This window comes from Pan paniscus, chromosome 10, assembly GCF_029289425.2.
Source record: "Pan paniscus chromosome 10, NHGRI_mPanPan1-v2.0_pri, whole genome shotgun sequence".
Taxonomy (NCBI): Eukaryota; Metazoa; Chordata; class Mammalia; order Primates; family Hominidae; genus Pan; species Pan paniscus.
Window position 1 is genome coordinate 28,184,959 of NC_073259.2, and position 27,216 is coordinate 28,212,174.

The 27,216-nt window shown below is 39.3% G+C and overlaps 1 protein-coding gene and 1 long non-coding RNA gene across 2 annotated transcripts in view; one reads left to right on the forward strand and one right to left on the reverse strand.

Annotated features, from left to right (window-relative positions):
* The first annotated feature begins 370 nt into the window (after positions 1-370).
* TMBIM4 (transmembrane BAX inhibitor motif containing 4) overlaps positions 371-27,216 on the forward strand; it is a 33,287-nt gene continuing 6,441 nt past the window's right edge. The window contains exons 1-5 of the mRNA XM_003824789.5: positions 371-493; positions 17,152-17,260; positions 18,224-18,329; positions 22,664-22,697; positions 24,637-24,754. Coding sequence (XP_003824837.1) covers positions 397-493; positions 17,152-17,260; positions 18,224-18,329; positions 22,664-22,697; positions 24,637-24,754 — 464 coding nt within the window. The 5' untranslated portion in view covers positions 371-396. The remainder of the gene's footprint in view (positions 494-17,151; positions 17,261-18,223; positions 18,330-22,663; positions 22,698-24,636; positions 24,755-27,216) is intronic.
* Positions 3,833-27,216, reverse strand: part of LOC134728470 (uncharacterized) — a 33,672-nt gene continuing 10,288 nt past the window's right edge. The window contains exon 2 of the long non-coding RNA XR_010108892.1: positions 3,833-4,842. This is a non-coding gene — a long non-coding RNA (uncharacterized LOC134728470). The remainder of the gene's footprint in view (positions 4,843-27,216) is intronic.

Here is a 27,216-nt window from a genome sequence, read left to right on the forward strand (position 1 = left end):
CACATGCCTGTAATCCCAGCTACTTGGGAGGCTGAGGCAGGAGAACCGCTTGAACCCGGGAGGCGGAGGTTGCGGTGAGCCGAGATCGTGCCATTGCACTCCAGCCTGGGCAACAAGAGTGAAACTCCATCTCAAAAAAAAAAAAAAAAAAAGTGTGTTGAGAAAAGTTTCACTTCAGATGACGCCGGGAATGTAAACCGTTTTCTCTTCCATTCTAACTCGGAGCCATGCCCGCTTTCTCCGCCCAGCTGGAATTTTTGAAGCGAGAAAATCGACTCGCTCGGGGTTCGCCCGCCGACGCCGCACGGCTTGCTGGGGCTGGGCTCTTCCTCGCGGAAGTGGGGAGGAGGCGGTTGCGGTTAGTCGACCGGGACCGGTAGGGGTGCTGTTGCCATCATGGCTGACCCCGACCCCCGGTACCCTCGCTCCTCGATCGAGGACGACTTCAACTATGGCAGCAGCGTGGCCTCCGCCAGCGTGCACATCCGAATGGGTACGTTGTCCCCTCTCCAGTGCCTCCCAGCCGCTCGTCTGCACTGCTCGGCCTCTAGAAGCCGACTTCCGGCTTCCGAGGGAGAGCGGCCATCTCCTGGGACTCACAAGGAGTGCTCACTGAGCTCCCGGCCCTCCTTCTCCGGGTACCAGAGGACTGGCGCCCTCCTCAGGGAGTCGGGGAGGCGCTTCCTCCCCTCCTCGCGGGTGTGGGAGGGTGCCAGGCCCAGAAGGCTTGCGGCTGTCCTGTGTGCGCCCCGGCTACCCAGCGGGCGCCGCGGTGTAGGAAGGGACGGATGGAAACCGCCGCAGCCTGAATTTGGCATCTTGAAGTGAAAAGAAACGTGGTGGAAATGAGTCGGTTGATCACTGTGACGTACACACGAGTGGAATCCACGGCCTGATGTTTTTGTTCTGTGGGGTTTCGCGTTACAGGCTTATATTTACCGTCCTGTGCTAGGCTGGAAGCTCCCTGACGGCACTATTTCCTCTCCGCAGGGCCCAGAATGCAACAGGTCTTTGAGTATTATTGAGGAAGTTGCTCAACAAAGAAGCTTCCTAAGTCAGTCTAAATGGTGTTTTAAGTTATTACGTAGTAGCCAATGGGCAGAAATTTTTGAATTTAAAATGCTCAGCGTCATCTACGTGGAAGCCATTGCCTGCTCTAGTTTGGTCATTTGATCGCCGAAACAGCCCCAGACTTGCAGCCTGTTTAGGCAGCTGGAACTTGTTCTGGAAAAGGAAAGATGAAGATAGTTCTGATGCACCAAGAATCTTGGTGCCTAGCATTTATATTTTTGGATTGAATTTTGAAATTATTTTGGCAAGTGAACTCAGCTTTTTTAAAAAAAATTAATTGTGGTAAAATACAGATAACAAAATTTACCGTCTTAACTATTTTTAAGTGTATAGTTCAGTAGTGTTAAGTTATTCACATGGTTGTGCACTGTTAAAAGAAAAACTTTAGACACATTAAATCTAACGGAGTTTGAGCACAGAATGATTTGCGAATTGGGCAGGTCCCGGAACCAGAATAGGTTCAGAGTGATGAGTCCTGCCGCTTGGTGGGAGAAAATTTATAGAGAGAGAAAGTAAAGTGAGGTACAGAAAATAGAAGTGAGGTACAGAAAGAGTTGATTGGTTACAGCTTGTTTTTTGCCCATTTGAACATGGTTTGAACACTTGGCCATCTTTGGCTGAAACTCAGTGATTGGTTCAAGCGTAGGTTACAGCCTGTTTACACATTCAGTTAGGTTATAGTTCACTATATACCGAGAACCCCTAGGCCGAACTTAAAATATCTAAAGGGATAGCTTTAGACTAAACTTATATACCATCCAATATCCAGAACTTTTTAATCTTGCAAAACTGAAACTCTATACTTATTAACTCCCCATTCCTTCCTTCCCCCAGTCCCTGGAACCACCATTTCACTTTCTCTCTCTGTGAATTTGGCTACTCTAGATACAATCAGTATTTGTTTTTTTGTGATTGGCTTTTTTCAATTAGCATAATGTCTTCAAATACATCCATATTGTGGCATATGTCAGAATTTCCTTTTTTTTTTTTTTTTTTTTTGAGACAGGGTCTCACTTTGCCACCCAGGCTGGAGTGCAGTGGTGAGATCACTGCTCACTGCAGCCTCTACCTTCTGGGCTCAGGTGATCCTCCCGCCTCAGCCTCTCGAGTAGTTGGGATTACAAATGCAGGTCACCATGCCTGGCTAATTTTTTTGTACTTTTGGTAGAGACGGGTTTCTCCATGTTGCCCCGTCCGATCTTGAACTCCTGGACTCAAGCGATCCTCCCACCTCAGCCTCCCAAAGTCCTGGGATTACAGGCATGAGCCACTGCACCTGGCTGCAGAATTTCCTTTTTAAGACAATAGTATTACTTTGTATGTATATACCAAATTTTGTTTATTCATCCATTGATGGACATTTGTGTTGCTTCTACCTCTTGACTACTTTGAATAGTGCTGTCATGAATATAGGTGTGCACATACCTCTTCAAGACCGTGCTTTAATTCTTTTGAATATATACCCAGAAGTGGAATTGCTGGATTGTGTGGTAGTTCTATTTTTAATTATTTAAGGAACGGCCATACTGTTTTTGATAGGGGCTACATCATTTTACATTCTCAGCAACAGTGCACAAGGGTTCACCTTTTTTCTACATCCTTGCCAACACATTCCGTTCTTTTCTTTCTTTTTTAAAATGAAAATAGCCATCAAATGAGTGTGAGGTGGTATGTCCTTTTGGTTTTGATTTGCATTTCTCTAATGATTTAATGATGTTGCACATTTTAAAAGTATGCGTGTGGGGCATTTATACATTTTCCTTGGAGAAATGTTATTCAAGTCCTTTGCCCAACTAATTTTTTAAAAGCAATTTTAGGTTCATAGCAAAATTTAGCAGAAAGAACAGAGTTCTTATATACCCTTTCTGCTTTTCCCCAAGCCTCTTGCACTAATAACGTTCTGTACCAGAGTGGTATGTTTGTTACAATCAGTGAACCTAGACTGACACCTCATTATCACCCAAGACCAAGGTTTACGTTAAGGTTCGCTCTTAGTGTTGTATATTCTATGAGTTTGACAAATGTTTAATGACGTGTATCCACCATGATAGTATCATACAGAATAGTTTCACTGCCTTCCTCTGTGCTCTGCCTGTTCATCCCTCCCTTCCTGCTGATCTTTTATTGTCTCCATAGTTTTGTCTTTTCCCAAATGCTGTATAGTTGGAATCATCATGTAACCTTTCAAATTGGCCTTTTTCACTTATAATATGCGTTTAAGGTTTTCTACATGTCTTTGCATGGCTTGATAGCTCATTTTTCTTTAGTGCTGAATACTATTCCATTGTTTGGATGCATTACAGTTTATTCATTCACCTACTGAAGGAAATCTTGGCTGCTTCCAAGTTTTGTCAATAAAGCTGCTTTGTAAACATCCATGTGCAGGTTTTTGTGTGGACATAAGTTTTCAACTCATTTGGGTAAATACCAAGCAGCACAATTGCTGTGTTGTATAGTGAGAGAATGTTTAGTTTCATAAGACATCACCAAGCTGTCTTACAAAGTGGCTGTACTATTTTGCACTTCCACCAGCAATGAATGAGAGTTCTTGTTGGTTCCACATACTCGTCAGCATTTGATGATGTCAATGTTTTAGATTTTGACCATTTAATAGGTGTGTAGTGGCATCTCCTTGTTGCTTTAACTTGTAATTCTCTAATGACTTATAATGTTGAGCATCTTTTCATATACTTATTTGCCATTTGTGTTTCTTCTTCCTTTTTCTTTTTCTTTTTTTTTTTGTTGAGACAAAGTATCACTCTGTCTCTCAGACTGGAGTGCAGTGGTACAATCACAACTCACTGCAGCCTCAATGTCCCAGGCTCAAGTGATCCTCCCACCTCGGCCTCCTGAGTAGCTGGAACTGCAGGCACATGCCACCATGCCTAGCTAATTTTTTATATTTTTAGAAGAGACAGGTTTCGTCATGTTAGTCAGGCTGGTCTCAAACTCGTGGGCTCAAGTGATCCACCCACCTTGGCCTCCGAAAGTGCCGGGATTACAGGCATAAGCCACTGTGCCCAGCCAATCAAATGAGAAAAGGGCAGTCTCTTCAACAAATGGTGTTGGGAAAATTGAATATCCACATTCAAAAGAATGAAATTAGATGCTTACCTTAAACTGTATACAAAAATTACCTCAAAAAAGATCGAAGTCCTAAATGTAAGACCTAAAACTATAAAACTCTTAGATAAAAACATAGGAGGACATTGGATTTGGCAATGGATTTCTTGGGCATGACACCAAAAACAGGCAACAGAAGTAAAAATAGATGGATGACATCAAAATTTAAAACTTCTGTGTATCAAAGAACACATTCAACAGAGTGAAAAGGCCCATAAAATGGGTGAAAATATTTGCAAATCATATATCCTATAAGCGGCTAATATCCAGAATACATAAGGAAATCCTACCATTCAATAACAAAAAACAACCTGATTTTAAAGTGAAGAAAGTCAAGAAAATAAGATAGACTACATACTGGGAGAAAATATTTGCAAAAGATATATCTAATAAAGGACTGTTATCCAAAATATACAAAAGAACTCTAAACAATAAGAAGACAAATAGCCTGAATAAAATACAGCAAAAGACTTGAACACATACCCCACTAAAGAAGATTCACAAGGTTGGGTGCAGTGGTTCACGCCTGTAATCCTAACACTTTTGGAGGCCAAGGTGGGAGAATCACTTGAGCCTGGGAGGTCAAGGCTGCAGCAAGCTGTGATTGTGCCACCGCACTCCAGCCTAGGCAACAGAGTGAGACCATGTCTGAAAAAAAAAAAAAAAAAGGATCATATATACCAGGATTTATTATTGGAGCTCTGTTGTATTCCATTGGTCTGTATGTCTCTGTCTTTATGTTAGTACCACACTGTTTTGATTACTGTGGCTTTGTAATAAGTTTTGAAATCAGGAATGTGAGATCTCCAACTTTGTTTTTTTTTTAGATATTGTTTTGGCAATTTGGGGTCCCTTGACATTCCACATACATTTTAGAATGGATTTTCTATTTCTGTGAAAGATGCCATTGGGATTTTGTTAGGGATTGCATTAAATCTACCCAAAGTAGGTTACTTTGGGTAGTATGAATATCGGTTTTCCAATGTATAATGATGGATGTGTTTCCATTTATTTGTGTCTTTAATTTCTTTCATCAGTGTTTTGTAGTTTTCAAATTTGTCTTCTTGGTTAGGTTTATTCCTAAGCATTTTATTCCTTTTGATGCTGTTGTAAATGGAATTGTTTTCTTAACTTTCTTTCCAACCTTCTCATTGTTAGTGTATAAAAATGTAACTAATTTTGCATGTTAATTTTGTATCTTGAATCTTTGCTGAATTCATTTATTCTAACAGTTTATGGAATCTTTAGGGTTTTCTACATGTAAGGTCATGTTTATGAACAGAGATAATTTTACTCCTTTCTTTCCAATATGGATGGCTTTTATTTATTTTTCTTGCCCAATTGTTCTGGCGAGGACTTCCTGTACTATGTTGAATAGAAATGGCAAAAGCAAACGTCCTTGTCTTATTCCTGATCTTAGAGGAAAAGTTTTCAGCTTTTCACCACTGAGTAAGACATTAGTGCTGGGCTTTTCATATATGGCTGTGGAGGCCAAAGTAATTCCATCTTGGTTGCTAATCTGCCTTGTTGACTTCTGACTAACCCCAGTTCCAGGAAACCCTCTAAGATTTCCAATTTATCTGTGGTTCCTTGTATAAGAGCATGTACTTACCATAAATCCTGTCCTTAGGTCAAAACAACCTTGATGTTGTCTTCCTTCAGTTGTCCTACAATCCCTTCTGAATCACCCTTTCCCTCTGGTATATAAGCCCTAGGTCAGGGGATTTATGGCCTGTAGATCCACTATCTTTTCTCTGCCTGAGACAGAGACACAGAGATGGCTTCTGTTCTTATGTCCCTATTAAATGTTTTTTTCTAAGAAAATGGATTTGCCAGCCTCTCAGCTTTCTTGGAATTTGGGGGTAGGTTTGCATAGAACTACTACTGTGGAAAAATGGCCTTTAATATGTTGAGGTAGTTTCTTTCAATTCCTACTTTGTTGAGAGTTTTTATCATGAAGGTTGTGGAATTTTGTCAAAAGCTTTTTCTGCATCAGTTGAGATGATCATGTTTCTTTTTCCCCCAACATTCTGTAAATGTGCTGATTACATTGATTAATTTTCATGTATTGAACCATCCTCACAGTCCAGGAATACTGGTTGGTGGTGATCTATAATCCTTTTAATGTGCTGTTGAATTCTGTTTGCTAGTATTTTGTCAAGGATTTTCACGTCAGTACTCATCAGGGACATTGCTCTGCAGTTTTCTTGTAGTGTCTTTGGCTTTGGTATCAGGGTAATGCAGGCTCCATAAAATGAGTTTGAAGGGTTCCCTCCTCTTCAGTTTTTTGGAAGAGTTTGAGGATTTGTGTTGAAGCTCAGCTTTCTAAAGTATATGTCTTTTAACCAATAAGACATTCTCAGATTCTGTCTGATAGGATTTGGCTCTGTGTCCGTATCCAAATCTCACCTTGAGTTGTCATTCCCATCATCCCCACGTGTTGTGGAAGGGACCAGGTCAGAGGTAATTTAATCACAGGGGCAGTTACCTTCATGCTGTTCTTGTGATAGTAAGTTCTCACAAGATCTGATGGTTTTATAAGGGCCCTTTCCCCCTTTTGCTTGGCATTTCCCCTTTCTGCCATCATGAGAAGAAGGACATGTTTGCTTCCCCTTCCACCATGATTGTAAGTTTCCTGTGGCCTTCCCCCGCTGTGGAAATGTGAGTCAATTAAACCTCTTTCCTTTATAAATTACCCAGTCTCGGGGAGTTCTTTATAGCAGTGTGAGAATGCACTAATACACCATCCATCTGTAAAATGAACAGTGACGATGTGATATATTAGAGTAATTAAGAACTAGTACTGCAAGAAATAGGAGTGCATGAGAACCATTTAACTCATAGATACCCCAAGGAGAAAGAGTCCCTGCTAGTCCCAGAAATAAGGAAGAGAGACAATGGGTCACTTCAGGGAAGGACAGGGATAGAATATGGCAGCCATTGAAGCAAGTTAAATGAGTAGAGGTGGTATCCGGTGTGTGAATAGAAGGCATTCATTAGAGAGGCCTTGGTGACTCAAGGTACCACCATTAAGGAAACATTTGAACCATTAACATACATTTAATAAATAAAAATATTTTTTGGACAACCCCTTTCTAATGTATGTAAAGACAGTGAGATAAATAAAAGTTTTGGAAGTCACAGTCACTGTTCTTAAGGCATTAGTTAGGTTGGCCACTAGCCAAACTATGATAGCAGCATAATTAAATTCTAAAGCGCCAAGTTTGGAGGGAGTCTGGGGAAGGAATCAAGAGTGTGTTGTTGAAAACAAAATAAAGAGACAAAGCTGTAAATTAAACATTTTGTTTGGGAATAACAAAATTGCAACTTGGGATATACGTGCAGATTGGGGTGGTCTGCAGTATGTCTGAAGAACAAAGAGAAGGTTGGGGATTTTATTAGAAAGAACAATGTTATGTATCACTTTGCAAGAACCTTCGTTGGCACTACAGAAGCGTTTGGGAACTGGCAAACAACTATTTTGATAGTCACAGCAGATTGTTTCAGCAGCTGCTAGGTAAAACCAGGCTATTCACCCCGAATGAGTTTTCCCCCGGCCCCTTGACTGTGATTTAGTTGGGTATGACATATAATCACTTTTACAGTGTGAACTGGAATAATCTAGGAGAGCTGTAAAAGGAAGTGAAATGCCAGTGGAGGGCTGAGTTTGCATACAGTTGTCCCTCTTTATCTGTGGCAAATGCATTCCATGTTGTGTTAATACAATAGCTATTAATAAGATAGAACAAATATAACAATATACTATAATAAAAGTTATATGAATTGGTCTTTCTCAGAATATCTCATTGTAGGTAATATTTCCAGACTGTAGTTGACTGTGGGGTAACTGAAACCTTGAAAAGCAAAACTGCAGACAAGAGAGATCTACTGTTTGTGAAGGGAATTCATGGGGTGGAGATGGGGGAGACAGAATTTGTGATGAGGCATGGAAAGGTGGGAATGGCATGCCATACATTATAGTGAGAAGAATGGCCTTTTTTTTTTAGTGATGTTGGGGAATAGTACAGTGTAGTAGAAAGAGCCCTGGATTTAAGGGTCTGAAAATTAAACACAGTCTTGGTTGACAGCAACGTAGAGAAGCAGGTTACTTTGCCTTTCTGATTCTTAGATTGCTTATCCGTAAAAGAGGCATAATTGGCTGTTCTTCCAACTATATCAAGTGGTTTTAACGGTCAAGCAATTATTTTATTTTAAATACTCCTCCAATGTTGGCCTCCCAAAGAGCTGTGATTACAGGCATGAGCTAATGCGCCTGGCCTATAGACTGTTTTAAGGAAAGAATTAATTTTATTCTTGATTTACTTCTACGTCCCTCACGTCACTACAAAAGCTGATTGCAATAGCAGATACTCAGTATTTGTTCACCACAAATATTTAAATTATGCAGGAGCATTTTATTAGGAGTCCTTATCACTAGGTTGGTAACTTAAGCTGACTACACCAGTACTAAATAAGTGGTTCTCATTTGTCTTCAGTGCGTTACTACTTAAAAGGTTAAAAATGCTCCACCAAAAAAAAATAAATAAATAAAGTGGCTGGGTGTGGTGGCTCACGCCTGTAATTCTAGAACTTTGGGAGGCCAAGGCGAGCAGATTGCGTAAGTTCGAGACTAGCCTATGCAACACGGTGAAACCCTGTCTCTACCTAAATACAAAAAATCAGCCAGGCGTGGTGGCATGTGTCTGTAATCCCAGCTACTCAGGAGGCTGAGACAGGAGAATCACTTGAAGCTGGGAGGCGGAGGTTGCAGTGAGCCGAGATTGCGCCACTACACTTCACCCTGGGCGACAGAGCAAGACTCCGTCTCAAAACAAAACAAAGCAAATTAGCTGCTTGTAATGTGTACATTTCCTGAAAGATACTTTTTGAATAATATACATCTAGAATGTCAAGGTTCATTGGTGGAAAACAACAAATCATGAAGCTACTAAAAAATTATGTGAGAAGGCCCGTCGGGCAAGTGAGGAACGCCTCTGCCCGGCCGCAGCCCTGTCTGGGAAGTGAGGAGTTCCTCTGCCCGGCTGCCCAACTGACAGGGATGTGAGGAGCGCCTCTGCCTGGCCGCCGCCCCGTCTGGGAAGTGAGCAGCGCCTCTGCCCGGCCTCCCGCATCGTCTGGGAAGTGATGAGGGCCTCTGCCCAGCCGCTGCCCTGTCTGGGAAGTGAGGAGTTCCTCTGCCCGGCCGTCCAACTGACTGGGATGTGAGGAGCGCATCCGACCCGCAGCCGCCCCGTCTGGGAAGTGAGCAGCGCCTCTGCCCACCCCCCACCCCCCCGCCCCACCGTCTGGGATGTTAGAAGCACCTCTGCCCGCCTGCCGCCCCATCTGGAATGTGAGGAGCGACTCTGCCCAGCTGCTGCCCTGTCTGGGAAGTGAGCAGCGCCTCTGCCCGGCCGCCACCCTGTCTGCGAGGTGAGCAGCGCCTCTGCCCGCCCCACCCCCTCACCGTCTGGGATGTTAGGAGCACCTCTGCCCGCCCGCCGCCCCATCTGGAATGTGAGGAGCGACTCTGCCAAGCTGCCGCCCTGTGTGGCAAGTGAGGAGCACCTCTGCCCGGCCGCCGCCCTGTCTGGGAAGTGAGGAGCGCCTCTGCTCGGCCACTGTGCAACCCTCCAAGTGTGAGGTAACAGCCTTGTGTGTGATCTTTCTGCCCTCCCCAAGTTTGCATTTTCGACATTAAAGTTTACTTTTTAATTAAAAAAAATTATGTGAGAATGAATTTCTGAGTATAGTCTCTTACTTGCGCACTTTTACAGTGCTGATTAAACTAGTATATATAACTAGTCTATTGTAATATATACGTGATATAGTCTGTTAAGCTAGTTTATTCTGCAGTATTTCATAGTTTCATAGTATGTATATACCATAATTTATTTAACCATCCCCACTTGATGATTGTTACCTTTTTTTAATTCCTTCAAATAGTGCCTCAGGGAACATCCTTCTATATCTTTGTAAATTTCTCCATTATGACTTTACTATAAATTTTTGGAAGTGAAATGATAGAGTCAAAAGAGTACGTGCATTTTAAATTTGATTGATTTAATCAGTTCTCCAGAGAGATTGTACCTTCAGCAAACAATATATGAGGATACCTTCTGCACCCTCAGCCACACTGAATATCATCAGACTTTTTCATCTCTGGCAATCTGGTAGATCAGGGATGGTGAACATTTTCTACAAAGGGCCAAGTAAGAAACATATTCAGCTTTCTGGGCCATAAGATATCTGTTGCAGCTCCTCAACTCCGCCATTGTGCAAAAGCAGTTGTAGAGGATATGTAAGTGAGTGTGATTGTGTCCCAATAAAACTTCAGTTACAAAACCAGGTAGTGGGCTGGCTTTGGCCCACGGGCCATACTTTGCTGACTCTTATGGTTGGTAAAAAATGTAATCATGTGTTAATTTCTATGTCTTTTAGCTATGTGAGTGAAGGTGAACATTTTCCTTTGTTTACAAAACTTGACTAGGCTGTGTCTTAGATGTTAGGGATCTAGTGGTGACCAGTGTCTCAATCCTCCATAGTGGTCATTTGGATGGGGCAGTAGGAAAGACAGACCCTAAAGAGGTAAGCAATAAATAACCCTCTAGCGCTGAAGAAAAGAAACAGGTGTGAGTAGAAACTAGCGTTTAGGGTGGCAACTATTTTAGTTAAGGAATGGCCAGAGGAAGAACTCTTAAGGGAGATGGCGGGTGGATTGTATGAGAAGGAGCTAGCCAGGCAGATTAGCTGTCTATTGCTTTGTAACAAATTGCCCCCAAATTTTGTAGCTTAACACAGCAAGTTATTTATTACACACAGTTTCTGAATGTCAGGAATTTGGGAGGGTCTTACCCAGGTAGTTCTGACTCAGGGTCTCTCATGAGGCTCCAGTCAAGATGCTGGACTGGAGGCTCCAGTCAAGATGCTGGACTGGAGGCTCCAGTCAAGATGACTGCAGGACTGCAGTCACATGAAGGCTTGACTGGGCTGGAGGATCTGCTTTTGGGAAATTTCATTCCCATGGCTACTGACTGGAGGCCTCAGTTCCTTGCCACATGAACCTCTCCATAGGGCTGCTTGAGTGTCCTCATGACATGGCAGCTGACTTCCTCTGGAGCAAGCAATCCATGGGAGAACAAGGAAGAAGCCTCAGTGCCTTTTATGACCTAGTCATGGAATCACACACATCATTACATCTTCCTTATTCTGTTAATCAGAAGCCAGTCACTAAGTCCAGTCCATACTCAAGGGGAGGGGATTTAGGTTCCACCTTTTAAAGCTAGTGCCAAATAATCTGTAGCTGTATTTTAAACCACCACAGTCTTCCCTCTGGTCACAAATTATTTGTCTTCTATATGCAAATTAAGATCCTCCAAAATACCCCAGTATAGCATCATCTCAAAGTTCAGAATCTCATCATCTAAATCAACCCCAGGTGTTGTTGAAGCTCACTGGGTGTAGCTCCCTAGGTGTAGTTCCTTAAATACAGCTCCCCTCAAAGACTTTTAACCTAAAAAGACAAATGATCTGTACTGCCATAGTCAACATCCAGTGGTGGATAATATGAGGTGGTATTTTTGCCAATATAATTCTTCAGAGAACTTAGTGGGTGTCTTGTGATTCTCACTGGGTTTCATTCCATTCAATAAAAGCCACACCCAAAAGTGTCTTAGCATGATCTTTGGCTAAGACTGCTGAGTGACAACTTCCTTAAGCTTCTCAAAAGTTCTATTGTTTGAATTTTTTTTTTTTTTTTTTTTTTTGAGACAGAGTCTTGCTCTGTCACCAGGCTGCAGTGCAGTGGTGTGATCTCGGCTCACTGCAAGCTCTGACTCCCTCCGACTCCCTGGTTCAAGCGATTCTCCTGCCTCAGCCTGAGTAGCTGGGATTGCAGGCACACGCCACCACACCCAGCTAATTTTTGTATTTTTAGTAGAGACAGGGTTTCACCATGTTGGTCAGGATGGTCTTGATCTCCTGACCTCGTGATCTGCCCGCCTTGGCCTCCCAAAGTGCTGGGATTACAGGCATGAGCCACTGCACCTGGCCTGAATGTTTTTTTGAGGCACAATTTTGGATATTTGTGAGGTCTTAACTAAGGATTTTATAATTATACTCTTTATGTATTTTTTGATTACCTGAGTCAGAAGCCTTTCATTTTTTTTTTTTTTTTTTGTGAGACGGAGTCTCACTCTGTTGCCCAGGCTGGAGTGCAGTGGTGCAATCTCGGCTCACTGCAAGCTCCGCCTCCCGGGTTCACGCCATTCTCCTGCCTCAGCCTCCCGAGTAGCTGGGACTACAGGCGCCTGCCACCACGCCCGGCTAAGTTTTTGTATTTTTAGTAGGCACGGGGTTTCACCGTGTTAGCCAGGATGGTCTCGATCTCCTTACCTCGTGATGTGCCCACCTTGGCCTCCCAAAGTGCTGGGATTACAGGCATGAGCCACCATGCCCGGCCCATCTTTTTAACATTTCTTCCTTTAGCTCTGTATCTCTTCTATTTTAGTATAAACAGCAAGAAGCCAGCAGGTACATTCAACACTCTGGGAGTCTCCTTAGTTTGATCACCTACTTCATTAAGCACATTTTCTACTTTTGATGTTACCATAACTAACACTGTTGCTCAACTTTTTCTGAGTATATAAGCATTCTCTTTCCTCCAGTTTGCATATAATTTTACCCACTTTCCTTTAAGCCCTCACCTGCAGCAGTCTCAAAGGCATTAACTTTCTACAAACAGTTTCTTCAAGGCTCTTTTAGCCTTCATCTCACAGATCTGCCAGCTTTCATCTATTGCCTGATTCCAAAGGCTCTCTCCCATATTTTAGGTGTTTGGTATGGCAGCGCCCCACTTCCAAGTACCAAGATATATATTCTGTTTGTGTCACAAATTACCCTAAACCTTAGTGGTTTAAAAGAATAAACATTATCTCAGTTTCTGAGAGTCAGGAATATGGGTAGTTTTAGTTTAGAGTTTGTCCTAGGTTGTGGTCAAGATATTGGCTAGTGCTGGTCATCTGGAGGCTTGACTGGGGATGAAGGATATGCCCCCAGACAGGCTACTCACAGGGCTATTCATAGGAGTCCCTAGTTTCTCGCTGGCTGTTGGCAGGAGACCTCACTTTCCTCCCACATGTGTTTTTCCATAGGGTGCCCTTAGTTTCCTCACAACATAGCTGGCCTTCCCTGAGTATGCATTCTTAATGGGGTGCTATTGACCCCATTAGATGATAGTTGGATGTAAAGATCTAAAAAAACTTAAGATTTTATAATGGTGTATATCCTTCCAAAGGGCGATGGTGCAACAGATATATAGTATATTTGTGGCATTAAAATTTTATTGAGGGGGCTATTAGGAAAAAAGTACCTAGAAGGCTACTTAGGCGGGGAATAATGAAAACAAGGTTGAGAAACACTGTCCCAGAGGAAATGATCCAAGAAAGAGCAGGAGGAAGCCATAATGCCTTTTATGACTTGGTCTTAGAAGTAGCACCCTGCCACTTTTGCATCATTCTTTTTGTTAGGACTCACTTGAAGGGAGTGTCAAAGAACTGTGACTTACCTTAAACCACTACTTCATGTAAAGAAGGATAAGGGCATTCCAAGTAGAGGAAAGAGCAAGTGCAAAGGCCCTGAAGCAGGAAAGTGACTAATGTGGGTAAAGCATGGTGAGGAAGAGAGAGAGTGCTGAGATGAGATTGGAAAGGTTCTACATCATGTAGGACCTTGTAGGTCCTATAAAATCTTTCACATTTTATTTTAAGTGGAACGATTATTTAAGTATTTAAGCAGAGTCACATGATATGGTTTACTTTACATAAAAATCACTTTGACAGTGTGTGTTGAGAAATAGGTGGGACAAGAGTGAAAGCATGGGGACCAATTAGAAGGTTCCTCCAGTGGTCCAGGTGAGAGATTAGGCACACTTTGACTAGGGAGGTAACAGAGGAGACCAAAAGAGGCAGATACGTTGTACTTTCAAAGGTAGAACTACAGTAGTTGCTGATAGATTGGGAACAGGGAGGGGGTAATCAAAGATGACTTCTATGTTTTTGGCTTGGAGGATGTTGGTGCTGGTTATCGATGAGAAGACTGGGAGAACAGCAAATTTGGATAAATGAAGAGCTCCAATTTTGGCCATGTTAAGTTTTGAGATGTCAAATAGAAGGGAAGAAATCAGGACTCAACAAAAATTGGAAAATCTTGCTGTTTGACTAGTATTCTTTTCATATTGAATCTTTTATATTTTCCTGAAAGCTGTATATGCATGTCCTTTGCTACTTTTTATATTATTCACAATGGGTGTCAATACTGCTTTTGCCTGGGATTTGGTTCATGATACTAAAGCATAGAAAAAGTTATGGTCTGGAATATCTGCATAAGGAGAATTTTTTAGTATGAACTTAAAGGCTTAGCACAAGTTTCTTTAAAATGTTTTTAATTGCAATAGTAATACATACTGCTGGTATCTAAAAAATACAGATTAGTAAAGAACTGAATATGAAAATTATCCTTAGTAATACTGCCCAGGGTATACGAACACCTGGATGTATATTATTCTAGTCTTTTATTACATATGCACTTGTGTACATATACACATATACAAATAAACATTAGATCTTAATGTGCACATTGTTTTGAACTGTAAATCAGTTTTACAAAATGGTAAGAAATAACACTAATTTCCACTGCTTGAGAGAATATATATCATATGGATTGGGTTTGAGTTATATGAGGTACATAATAGGGTATCAAAAGTAAAGAATACATTCCAGGGCCAGTCACGGTGGCTCCTGCCTGTAATCCCAACACTTTGGGAGGCCAAGGTGGGTGGATCACTTGAGCCCAGGGGTTCAAGACCAGCCTGGGAATGTGGTAAAACCCCATCTCTACAAAAAAATTAGCTGGGCGTAGTGGCATGCAGCTGTAGTACTAGCTACTGGGCAGGCTGAGTTAGGAGAATTGCTTGAGCCCTGGAGATTGGGGCTGCAGTGAATCATGATCATGCCACTGCACTTAAGCCTGGGTGACAGAGTGAGACCCTGCCTCTCTCTCTCTCTCTCTCACACGTGCGCACACACACCCCATCCTGGTGTGGGCCTGTATTCCCAGCTACTTGGGAGGCTGAGTCTAGAGGATGGCTTGAATCCAGGACATGGAGGCTGTAGTGTAAAGAATATGATTTTTTTTCTCATAGCCCAGAAAATCCCTTGCAGGTGTAATGGCTTGACCTTTGGTTTAATAATGAAATTTGCAGAAAGATAGCCCAAATAACATTGTCCATGCCAGTAGTATATTCTTTACTCTGCTTTTATGAAAAAGATAGAAATGACCTCCCAAAGCATTCAGACATCAGGGCCTTTTTAAGAAAGTAAGTCATAGATCTGTTGTGGAGTTGAGAACTGTTTATCTCTAAGCCAAAATACAATGGACACTCAGTGTTCTTATGAGTCAGTGGTTAAATCATATGCCCAGTAAAATCTGTTTAGGACATCAGGAAAAACTCACTCTAGATTTTGGAAAGAGTGCCAGAGGGAAAAATTAAGATTTAATATTTGGGCATTTTGATTATTAAATCCTTAGTATTCATGAAAATTCCCTTATTCCTATGAAAGATTTTGTTTTTTTTTAACTTGATATTTGGCTGACATGCCATCAAAGCACTTCACCCTTCCTTGGAAAGCCAGGTCTTTAGTAGGAATGTTTTTCAAAAGGAACATCCACCATCTAATGCTCATCTACCATGAGCATTGCCATGATAGGCAAGAGACAACATCACATTTTCTTTTGTTGGGTAAAAGTCATTCAACATGATTTTTATTGCCTGCCTAAGCACAGTCCTCTAAGCAGTGGCTCCATTATTCTGTTTCATTTCAGAATAATACTTTTTCTCTTCCCTGACTAGTAAAATTTACCCTTCATTAATTTAATAAAAATTTATTTAAAAGCAAATAAAATTTAACGACTGTTTATTCAATGCCATCCACTAGGCTGAGTGGTGGGGGTAAGGAAATGAATTAGGCTTCTTCCCGATTATTAGGGAGCTTTTGGTCTTTACAGTCTAATGGGGGTGAAGGACAAGTAGACTTATCAATTATAAAGTGATTAATGGTATGTTTAGGGTTCCTCAGGAACATGAAGGAGAAACATCTAATTCAGAATGGGGAACTGAGAAAGGCTGCATCTTGAAAGATGATTTGTAGTTAGCCGGAAGTGTGAAGGGAGAGGGATATCACAGAGAGAAGGTGGGAACTGTTATTAATGTTTTATTTCTGAAGGTGGTAATGAGTTCTTGGAAGTTCATTCTATTATTTGTATCACTGTATATCAGAAGACTTTAATAATAAGCATTGAATCATTAAGCCTTAGAGGTGATTTCTGGGTATTGATAACAAAATATGAAAGGATTTTCTATTGTATAGAAACTAGAGTCAGGGGTACTATAAATGAGAAATAATAATAGATGAGTGAAAGTAAGTTTATATATTACTTGCCTTTTCAGGATAAGTTTCATTTGGGGGAAATAGTTTTACTATTTTTGAAATTAAGACATAAAAAAACTTACATTTATATGCTTTCTATTTCTCCTTTTCAGATTCAAGATATAATCATTCTTTTAAAATGTTCTGCTTTTAGTCTTTTGCTATGTTGTATCCTGCTGTGTACAACTAGGCATTTAATACATTTTTCATTTTGATGAAAACATTTACATTTTGGCCCACTAATTTTTTTTAGGCTCATGCTTTTTGGAGAGAGGTATAGATATCTCTTACAATTTTTAAATTATTTTGGAAGCTTTGTATTCTTGTCTAGTTTTAGTTATACATTACATTATTAGGAGGAAAATTAGGAAAGAATACATGTAAAAAACAATTTTTTAAAGAGGAAATTTGATTTTACTGTTCTATGATAAATGCTTAAGAAAATAGTAATGTATTTTTTTTTCTCTTTTAGCCTTTCTGAGAAAAGTCTACAGCATTCTTTCTCTGCAGGTTCTCTTAACTACAGTGACTTCAACAGTTTTTTTATACTTTGAGTCTATACGGACATTTGTACATGAGAGGTAAGGTAATGAGATGGTAATGAATAATTTTCAGACATTGCATATGATCAAAAAGGCATATTATAAACAAAATCCACTTTTTTTCTATTAACTTTTGAGGTTAAAATGTAAAAAAGGTTCATTTACTCTTATAAGCCTGATTAGTTTTGTTTTGATGAAGAAAAATACTCCACAACATGGTATTTACCTCTGAACTTTTTAGCTTCAGTTTCTTAGGGTTAAACCCTCAGTAAAAATTAAGAATTTTTACTGCATGCCATTTTTAAAAGTCTTAATTTTTAAAAACTTTATTAGACTATATTCCCTGTGCTCAAAGCCTAAGACAGTACTTGAAAAATAAATGTGCATTCATTTTAGTTTTGGCTCATGACTAGCATAATTTCACCAAGAAGTTTTCAAAAGAGCGCCACATGATTCATCTCTGATCTTTAATCAGGGATGAATCATAATTATTTCCATGATACAGTTTCGTTATATTAAAGGAAAGGAGAACTAATGAATATTTTCATAGAAGTAGAGAATTTCTGTCCTCCCTTCCCTTCTCCCCACCAAAGGGGAGTCTTGAACTATTAGTTTGCTATGTGAGGTAAAATTCTTTAATTTAAATTACAACCATATGGCAAATATCCTAAGAAAGTAGTTGTTATTTTTAAATTTCTTTATTGTATAATATTAGTATGCTAATTGCAAACATTATTCAAATATGATAGAAGTTTATATGGTAAAAAGAAAAAGTTACCCCCATTCATTTTGGGCTCTTTTCTTTGTCTTGAGGCTCCTTTCTACCTTGTACTCCTCAAATTTTCCAGATATAAAATAATTTGATAGTTTGGTGTGGATCATTCCAGATTTTTTTCCCTGTACTTTCGTAAACATATAAAATAGATAAATTTTATTAAATTGGATAATACTGCTCATGCTATTTTTTCTTTAACTTGAAACACTTAATATTATATCTTTCAGTCCTGCCTTAATTTTGCTGTTTGCCCTCGGATCTCTGGGTTTGATTTTTGCGTTGACTTTAAACAGACATAAGTATCCCCTTAACCTGTACCTACTTTTTGGATTTGTGAGTACTCTGACTTTCTCTATTCCCTTAACAATTATTCCTGAGTTTTAAATAAATGCATATATAATACATATATAACAATGGCAGAACAAAATTAATGAGTTTTTTTTAGAGTACTTTAGGAAATTACTTGTAATTTTATAGTCTTTTAAAACTTTTAACAGTTTATTAGTTTCAAAGGTTTTTCTATTAATATTAGTATGTAGTGGAAAAAATGCTGAATTGGAATCAGATGACCTGGCTTTGCTGCTATCTGATTATGTGACACTTGGCAAGCCATTTATCCTTTCTGTGCCTAAGTTTTTTCATATGTAAAATGAGAATTTTAAAGTAGATAAATCCTTGTGATACCTTCTACCTCTAATATTCTATTATTTTCTTGGGAGAAAATTATGTTGTGGCTTTAATTTCATAAAATTCAAATTCTTAATTATTAACTCTTCTTTGTTATTATCTTATCACTCTGGTCTTTTAAAGAACCATTTTGCTCAAATTGTGTGCATTAGTAACTTTTTTCAAAATTATAGTTGGGAGAACCCAACTTTAAGTCATGTATGTTGAGATATTTGTGAAAATTAAAACCCAAACTACCACTTATGAAAATTCAGTTTAGAATATGACCAGAATAAGGGGATAAGCCTCAAGTTTGTGTCTAAAAAATTATTTTGCCTCTTCTCATCCAGTATGACTAGATTCTAACCTAAAAATTTACTTCAGAACATTCCAAACTAATATTAAGAATACTTGGGTGGGTGCAGTGGCTCATGCCTGTAATCCCAGCACTCTGGAAGGCTGAGGTGGGCAGATTGCTGGAGTCCAAGAGTCTGAGACCAGCCTGGGCAACATAGTGAGACCCCATCTCTACAAAAAAATACAGAAATTAGCTGGGCATGGTAGTGTGCACCTGTAGTCCCAGCTAGTTGGGAGGCTGAGGTGGGAGGATCACTGTAACGGGGTTGCCGGGTGGAGGCTGCAGTGAGCTGAGATCATGTGACTAAACTCCAGCCTGAGTGACAGAGTGAGACCCCATCTCAAACAAACAAAAAAAGAATACTTGTAGTCAAATACGAGTGAGAAAAGCTATTGATTAGATTAAAATGCTTTAAACTAAAGACGTTTATGAATTCTGATAATGAGTTTGTGTTAAAATGAAAAGCTGATGACTTTGAAAGTTTCAGTAATAGGAAAGATTATTCATTTAAATCTTAAGTTCTTTTGTTTGCAAGATTGTCAATTCTAACTCAAGTTATCGCAAATAACAAGGAGTTTAAGGATGTAAAAGCTTGAGAACCCACCAACCCAAATCCTCTTCAAGAAGATGGACTGGAGAACTGGAGGAAGATTCCAGAAATGATGATATCATAGGAAATTCAGTGACAAATGTTTGTGTTCCCCTCTCCCTCGTTCTATTACATCTCTTCTCTACCTCAGTTGTCCTTATACATTGTTTTCCCTTTTTCTATCTTTAATTTTTATATGACCCATTGTTTGCCCCCAGAGTCATTTAACTTTAGCTCCCACTGCCATTGCTTCAATCTCTGAGTTCAGATTCCTGAGTCAGAAAGAATCTGGTCCAGGCGTGGTGGCTCACGCCTGTGTGATCCCCGCACTTTGGGAGGCCGGGGCAGGCATATTGCTTGAGTTTAGGAGTTCGAGACCAGCCCGGGCAACATAGTGAGACCTTGTCTCTGCAAAAAATACAAAAATTAGCCAGATGTTCTGGCACGTGCTTGTAGTCCCACTACTTGGGAGGCTGAGGCAGGAGGATCACTTAAACCTGGAGGTGGAGGTTGCAGTGAGCTGAGATTGTGCCACTGCCCTCCAGCCTCAGTGACAGAGTGAGACCCTGTCTTAAAAAGAAAGAGCGGGGTGGGAGGGAGGAAGAAAGGAAAAGGAAGGAAGGAAGGAAGAAAGGAGAGAGAAAGAATCTGATTGGTACACTTGGTTGTTGGCACAGGTCACATTGTAGGCTGTTAGTCAATATATGGGTTGCCAGGCCTTGGGTAAGAGCCAACTCCTGGCCTAGTCAGCTATGTCTCAGGAAAGAGGAAGTATAAAAAAAAAAGGCGGCCATATAGAATTCCTCTTCGCATCTACATGTAGCCTCCTCTCAGAAAGACTGATTTCTGTGTGGGAAGAGGGTGTGGTTCAACTTTTGCCCAGCAGGGAGAGGTACCACTAGAAAAGCATCAACCAAATGCTTATAGGCAAGATAGTCGCTGATTGTTAAATCTATTCATCATGCCCATAGCTAAAAATGGTTTAACAAATAAGTATGTACAATACATTTCCTTAAATTACTCAGGGACCTTTAACGTTAGGAGTTTTTTGGTCCTGATCCACCAAGATAAGAAAGGAGGTGAATCTTATCTTCCCCTAGTAGGAGTGTGTGTGTGTGTGTATGCATGCACATAGACAGACAGACAGACAGATAGATAGTCCTCAACTTAGAATCATTCACCTTAATGTTTTCCACTTTTATGATGGTGTCAAAGCAATATGCAACCACGAAATTTCAGACTTTAAGCATTGGTGATTCTTTAACCAAAGACACTCTGAGCTACATTTTTGACTTACGATATTTTCAACTTACAGTGGGGTGTATTGGCATGTAACCCCATTGTAACTCGAGGAGCATGTGTGTATATGTTTTAAAGGGGCATTATCATGTTTTCCTAGTCTTATCTTAACGCCTATTTATACCATCCTGTTTCCTTAGATACTTGAATGTGTATGGGATTTCTTTCCTAAAATCTTGTCATAAATAGCAAGAATATAGTATAATCATGTTGCCCCCCCCAAAAAAAATTTCTTTCTTTCTTTCTTTTTTTTTTTTTTGGAGACAGGGTCTCTCTCTGTCACCCAGGCTGGAGTGCAGTGGCACGAACTTGGCTCACTGCAACCTCTGCCTCCTGGGCTTAAGCGATCCTCCCACCTCCGAGCCTCCCAAGTAGCTGGGACTACAGGTGCACGTCACCATCCTTGGCTAATTTTTTTGTGTTTTTAGTAGAGAGGGGGTTTTGCTGTGTCACCCAGGCTGGTCTCAAACTCCTGGACTCAAGCAATCCACCTGCCTCGGCCTCCCAGAGTACTGGGATTACAGGTGTGAGCCACCATGCCCAGCCCAGAAAAAAATTTCTATCATCTTTTGCTACCATTTTTGCTGGCACTACTAAAAGCATTAAAATGTGACAGCAGTTCCATTGCCTCCACGTCTATGTACAATTTCTAATACCATTTTTGCTCTGGTGCTGATGGTTTCCTGATATCAGATAGGGTGGAGTACAGGGATGCTTCTACCAGGAGTATGACTATACAGCCACTGCCTTTATTTCTGGCTTTGCCTTTGTGATATGGTCTATCAGATAATTGATAAAATCTATCTAGAGTAAGGATATAAGACAAAATAAAGATACTGTAATTAAGGGGAAAGAGAGGCTAGAGGACATGGCTCAGTATCCCCAAGTCTTTTATTTAGGATATGGGTTCAGCTACTTCTGACTTGACTTAAACAGTGACAAAATAACAATGGCTTAAACAAGATAGTTTATTTCTCTTCATGTAAAAATTTGAATGACAATTTAGTGAAGGTGACAAGGGCCCACGCTTCTGCTAAGGTCCAGGCATTCCTAGAGTGGTATATGATAGATCATATGGTATAAGATAGATCACTTCCATAGCCACAGAGTATCCAGTTATTAATACAAACAAATGAGAAGAGGAAGGGGAGAGCAAGTCTGTCTTTGTTTTTAGAGCACAATCCAGAAGTTGAATTCCTATCTTAGTCACATTAAATTGGCTAGAGTATCGTTACGTAGTCAGACCTAGCTGCAAAGGAGACTGAAAAAATGCAGTTTAATCTGAACAGCCATGTGTCCAGGTAAAAATTCTGTTATTAGGGAAGAAAGAGAGAATGAATATTGGGAAACACTTTCAAGACTCCCACACCAAAGTACTACCTAAATATTTTATTCTTCCTATGTTTGTGTGAGGTATTTTTTATAAATGTGCACATAATTTTGCAATTGTATTTTTATTTATATTACACAGTAAGAAAAACAGAATGTTCTATATTTATAGTCTTCCTGTTACAAATATGCGATTAGAGCTTAAAGAGTCATAGTATCACAATTAGAATGTAAATATTCCCACTCAATATATTGAGGTCTCATTTTCATTACGGTGGGTTTACTAACTGCCCCATATACTTCGCAGGGCTGCTTTGAAGCTAAAATGAGATCATTCATATGATCACATTAAGCTGCTAGAAATTAGAAAATGTACATGAGATAGTATAAATTTTACAGTCATTAATTTAAGTTTCTTTTCATTAGACGCTGTTGGAAGCTCTGACTGTGGCAGTTGTTGGTAAGCCGTAATTGCATTTCTATATGTTATAATAACTTTTTAATGTAGATAAATCTTTCAGGTAAAAAGGTATTTGGGGCTAAAGTTTAACATCATGGAATATCATATTTCAGAAATATAGCATAGGACGAAAAATTCCTAAAGTATAAGCAAAAGTTAGATATTTATCGTTTACATATTTCAGCTGAGCTTAGAAGTGGAAAAGAAAAAGGAATGGAGAACAGTATTTCATTTGTTTACCCATTTAGAAAAATAAGACAACTATAGCTAATCTTTTCCCTAATTTAAAGTTATCCTCAAGTAACTGAGAACATGTGTTTTGAGCCACGTACTTTGATCATATGTATGAGCTTAACTCCTTTAACTGGCCTGTGCCGAACTGAACTGTGCTTTAACATTATATCCTCATATTTTATCAAATGGCACTGCAAGAAACAGTGGTAATTTCTGCTCTGTATTTCATGTTAAATATGTGTTTGAAGGCCGTTTCTGTTATAATTACTTGATGTACCCTATGTAATGCCTCAAATAAAAAATTTCAGTAAATTAAGAATAGAAATTCTGATTGTCTCAAAATGGTTAACCTTGAGTACCAAAAAGGTCAGAGTTAATTACTCTCCATAATAGCAAGTTGTTTATCCTTATAGTTAATATATTTAACTCTTCCTACTTTGTCATTAGTTTTTTTAACCTTTCTATGCCAGTTTTGTTTAATCTGTATGTTTTTGTAATCTCTTTTTAAAAGAATCAATATAAATAAATAGTAATAAATAATAAATAGGATTGAAGCTTCTTAACATAGAAAGGAAGTATTATTAATATTTACTTATTAATGTTACTTACTATTAAGGTTATCAAATCCATCTCTCCCTTCTCCAACCCCTACTATGTAAAAAGAATGTAGGAGACAGATTCATTTCAGGATTATTGGAATTGGGGGTAGAAAAACATAGATGAGGTAATCTGAGAACATTATTTTCCTCAGTAATTGCAATATCTTTTCAACCTAATCGTATACTTAAATTACTGACAAGAAGCAAAATGGACTTCATGTCTTATCTTTTCCATGTTCACCTTCCTAATCCTGTAATGGCATAAACAGAGAAATTCCAATCATGTAGCATTTAATGATAGAAAGAACATGAATAATTACTCCCTGAAAAATTAAAAATTACTTAAATGGCTTTGGGTTCAAAGCAGTTAACCTCCAAGAGGTTATAACTTTGCAATTTATTAAAATGTTAAGGAGTTTTATTACAATAGCCATAATTGACTGGATGATTATTCTAAAATTACAGAAAGGAATTTGGCATATATTCAGTAAACCCCAAAATAATGTACTCCAAGATAATACACATTTGGATATAAAGCAGTTAGTGGTTGGTTTCTGTCCTCTGCAGGGTAAGTGAATGGTAGGCAACCCCAGACAGCCCTAATATTTTTCTTTCCCAATTTCCTTGATTTGGGCTGATAAACCAAGTATAACTAACTAGATGATTGCTGGAATTGCTGCTACTGTCCCGGAATTCCCAGCCAGGCAGGAGACCCAGAATCATCCTTATTGATATTTAAACCATAATGGACAATCACCACAGATGGTGGTAAACTGTGCCTGGGACAGAGATGGCTGAGAATCACTCTGCCATACCCGTAAAACTCCAAACTGACTACAGGCGTAATAGCTCTCCAGCCATTTCATTAACTTGGTAATAATGTGACCTCTGATTTTGTATGAATGAATTTTTTTGAGACTGTTAATTGCATTATGGGTGTGGTTTCACTGTACCCATGTAGTCAAGGATGGATAAGAAATCTTTTCTAATTGTTTTTATTGGCATAAAGTACAGGAGAAAATGAAGCATTTCTGTAAAATGCCAGAAAAAGCTGTTTTGTATTGAGCATGTTTATATGCATGTTAATCAGTGTTTTAATTTTACAGTTACTTTCTATGATGTATATATTATTCTGCAAGCTTTCATACTGACTACTACAGTATTTTTTGGTTTGACTGTGTATACTCTACAATCTAAGAAGGATTTCAGCAAATTTGGAGCAGGGTAAGTTGTATATATTCTTGCATATAATAGATAGATGTCTTTAATTATTATAGGTGGTTTTGAGGAATGTGCTACACTGTTATTTTTGGGTACTGTCTTTTAAAATGGAGGATAATAAGAGATCATCTCTTTGAGTACTAGGGCCAGGTCCTACTCCCAGAACATACACAGAAATGGAAAGTGGCTTTGACTTATTTGCTTCTCTCCTATAGTGAAAGGGAAGTGAATTAAAAAAAAAAAAGCTTTCCAGAGAGTTTAAGCTTGTATGCTTTATTAACATTATGGAATTTACTGAAATTATTTCAGTCTTTGTCTTAGCATAAATGTTACCAAGACCATCCACGTCTTCGTGGAAAAAGTACTGTAATTAGTACAGGTACTGAAAGGGTCTGCATGAACTTTAAGACCTTTTGATCCATCTAGATTAACCTGTATCCTTCCTCAAACAAATATACGGAATGATCCTTTTTATATTAGGATTATGGTACAGCATTGCCCTCACCTGGTAGGAATGCATAGACTCTTTTCTAAGCTCACAGTGGCTTCCTGTTGGCACAGTCACCCAACCATTTTCTTTTTCCTGTTACAACACTATTTACAAAACTCTGCTCTTGCTAAACTTTCTTTCCTCCCCCACCCCTTTTATTCTGGTAATCCAGAACACCAGAAGTCTCTATTGAGATAAAATATAGTTGGTCAGCCAACACTGACAATTGCGCGAGCTGCTTAAATAGCTTCATTAGAATGGAGTTTGATTTAGGGAGAGGTAACATTTTCTATTTTCTTTTCCTTCTTTGGAAGGATGTTTCATACATATTTGTGTGGCATATATGATGAAAGGTTTGTTCTACTTCCTCTTCTCAACCCAGTCTCCAACTGTTCCCTCCCTTTCATTAATTCCAGTATCATCTCTCTTAAATCCTTTTCTGGTAAATCTGCCTTATATTTCAGCCTCTTCATAATAAATTTACATTGATTGATAAAAATGGTATTACAGTGATCATATATAGATCTGAGACCAGATATTTCTGAAGTGCGTCTGTCTGTGTCTGCTGTTTCTGATAATTCTTATGATATTTTCTTTCTTTAAGTGTTCAGTTATTTTCAACTATGTAATTGTCCTTGAAAAATTATTTGTTGAATTTCTTTGAGGCCTTGGTTGAAGGTGCATTTTCCATACAGTATTTGGGTTTTCGCCTAGCATCTGGGAAAACTATTGGATTGGGTCCACTTGAAACTAAATTCATGGCTTACGATGTTTTCCCAACCACACAGGTGTTCTTCAGTTAGACTACAAATCAGCAAAGGGATAGCTTGTGGTGACAGTTTCCCAGGGATGGTTCTTCTCTGCCCCCACCCCGCAATTTACCCCTGCTTAGTGCATTGATGACTTTTCTTGTAGTTGGGCAAATTCAGCTACAGTACTATGATTACTTCTTTGGGTTTCCACTTTTACCTAGATTTTGACTTGATAATTCCATTCTACCTTGACAGTTATTTGATGTTTTTAAGAAGGTATTCTTTGTTTTCTCTTTTATGCATCATTTCAGTAGTTTCTCGGGGTGGGACAGGGGCAGTAATTAGTCTGGAATAGTTCTTACTTGCTGTAGTACTGGAAACGGAACCCTTTCAAAATTGCCTCTTACCTGTATTACTACAACCAGCCTCTCTATTCTCCAGTCTTAACAGTTTCCAGCCTCTTTTCCACCAAGCAGTTGGGTGATACAAAAATGGAAACTTGATTACAGTATACCTATTTAAAACCCTAACACTTCACTACTGCTCTTGGTATACAGCCCAGTTCTCCATTGAATCACATCTACTGCTATTAGTTACTGGATATTGCCATGTAATGACTCTCTAGCAAAATCCTAATAATAATTATACTTTGGTCAGTATGCCATAGATTCAGCTACTTAAGAGTAGCACTTTATTGCATTTTAAATAAAACTTAATGGCACTACTACTGTAACGCCTCAAAGCCAAAGTGGTTGTGGAAGCTGAGTGCCAAAATGGATATAAAGACCGAGGGAAAAGATTTTCTGTGAAAACATTTTCTAAAAAGTTTATAGGCTGTTCCTTCTGACCTGTTTATGGGACATAATAGGGACTGGAGAAGTGTGTTAAATGTTTGGATGTATGGTAGTATCAGGCAATGGTGGCAGTGCTTCATAGATTGACTTAAAGCTGTGATGTTTTTACAACATCATTATCCTGTGGTAATTCTGCCACAAAAGGAATTAAATCTCAGAACTACATATGATAACTATGGCAACTGGTCATTGGTGTGCTAGAGTTGCCTTGTGCCAGCTTATGAGGCATCTTGCAAGTCAGTTGTTAAACTGCTGGAAGCTTAAAGTAGGCCATGGAGGATGTATGTACACCACAGAAATTAAGAAGCACTACAAATCAGGGCTCATTTTCTTTCCTAGAAAGTCAGTTTACTGGTACATCACTGTTTG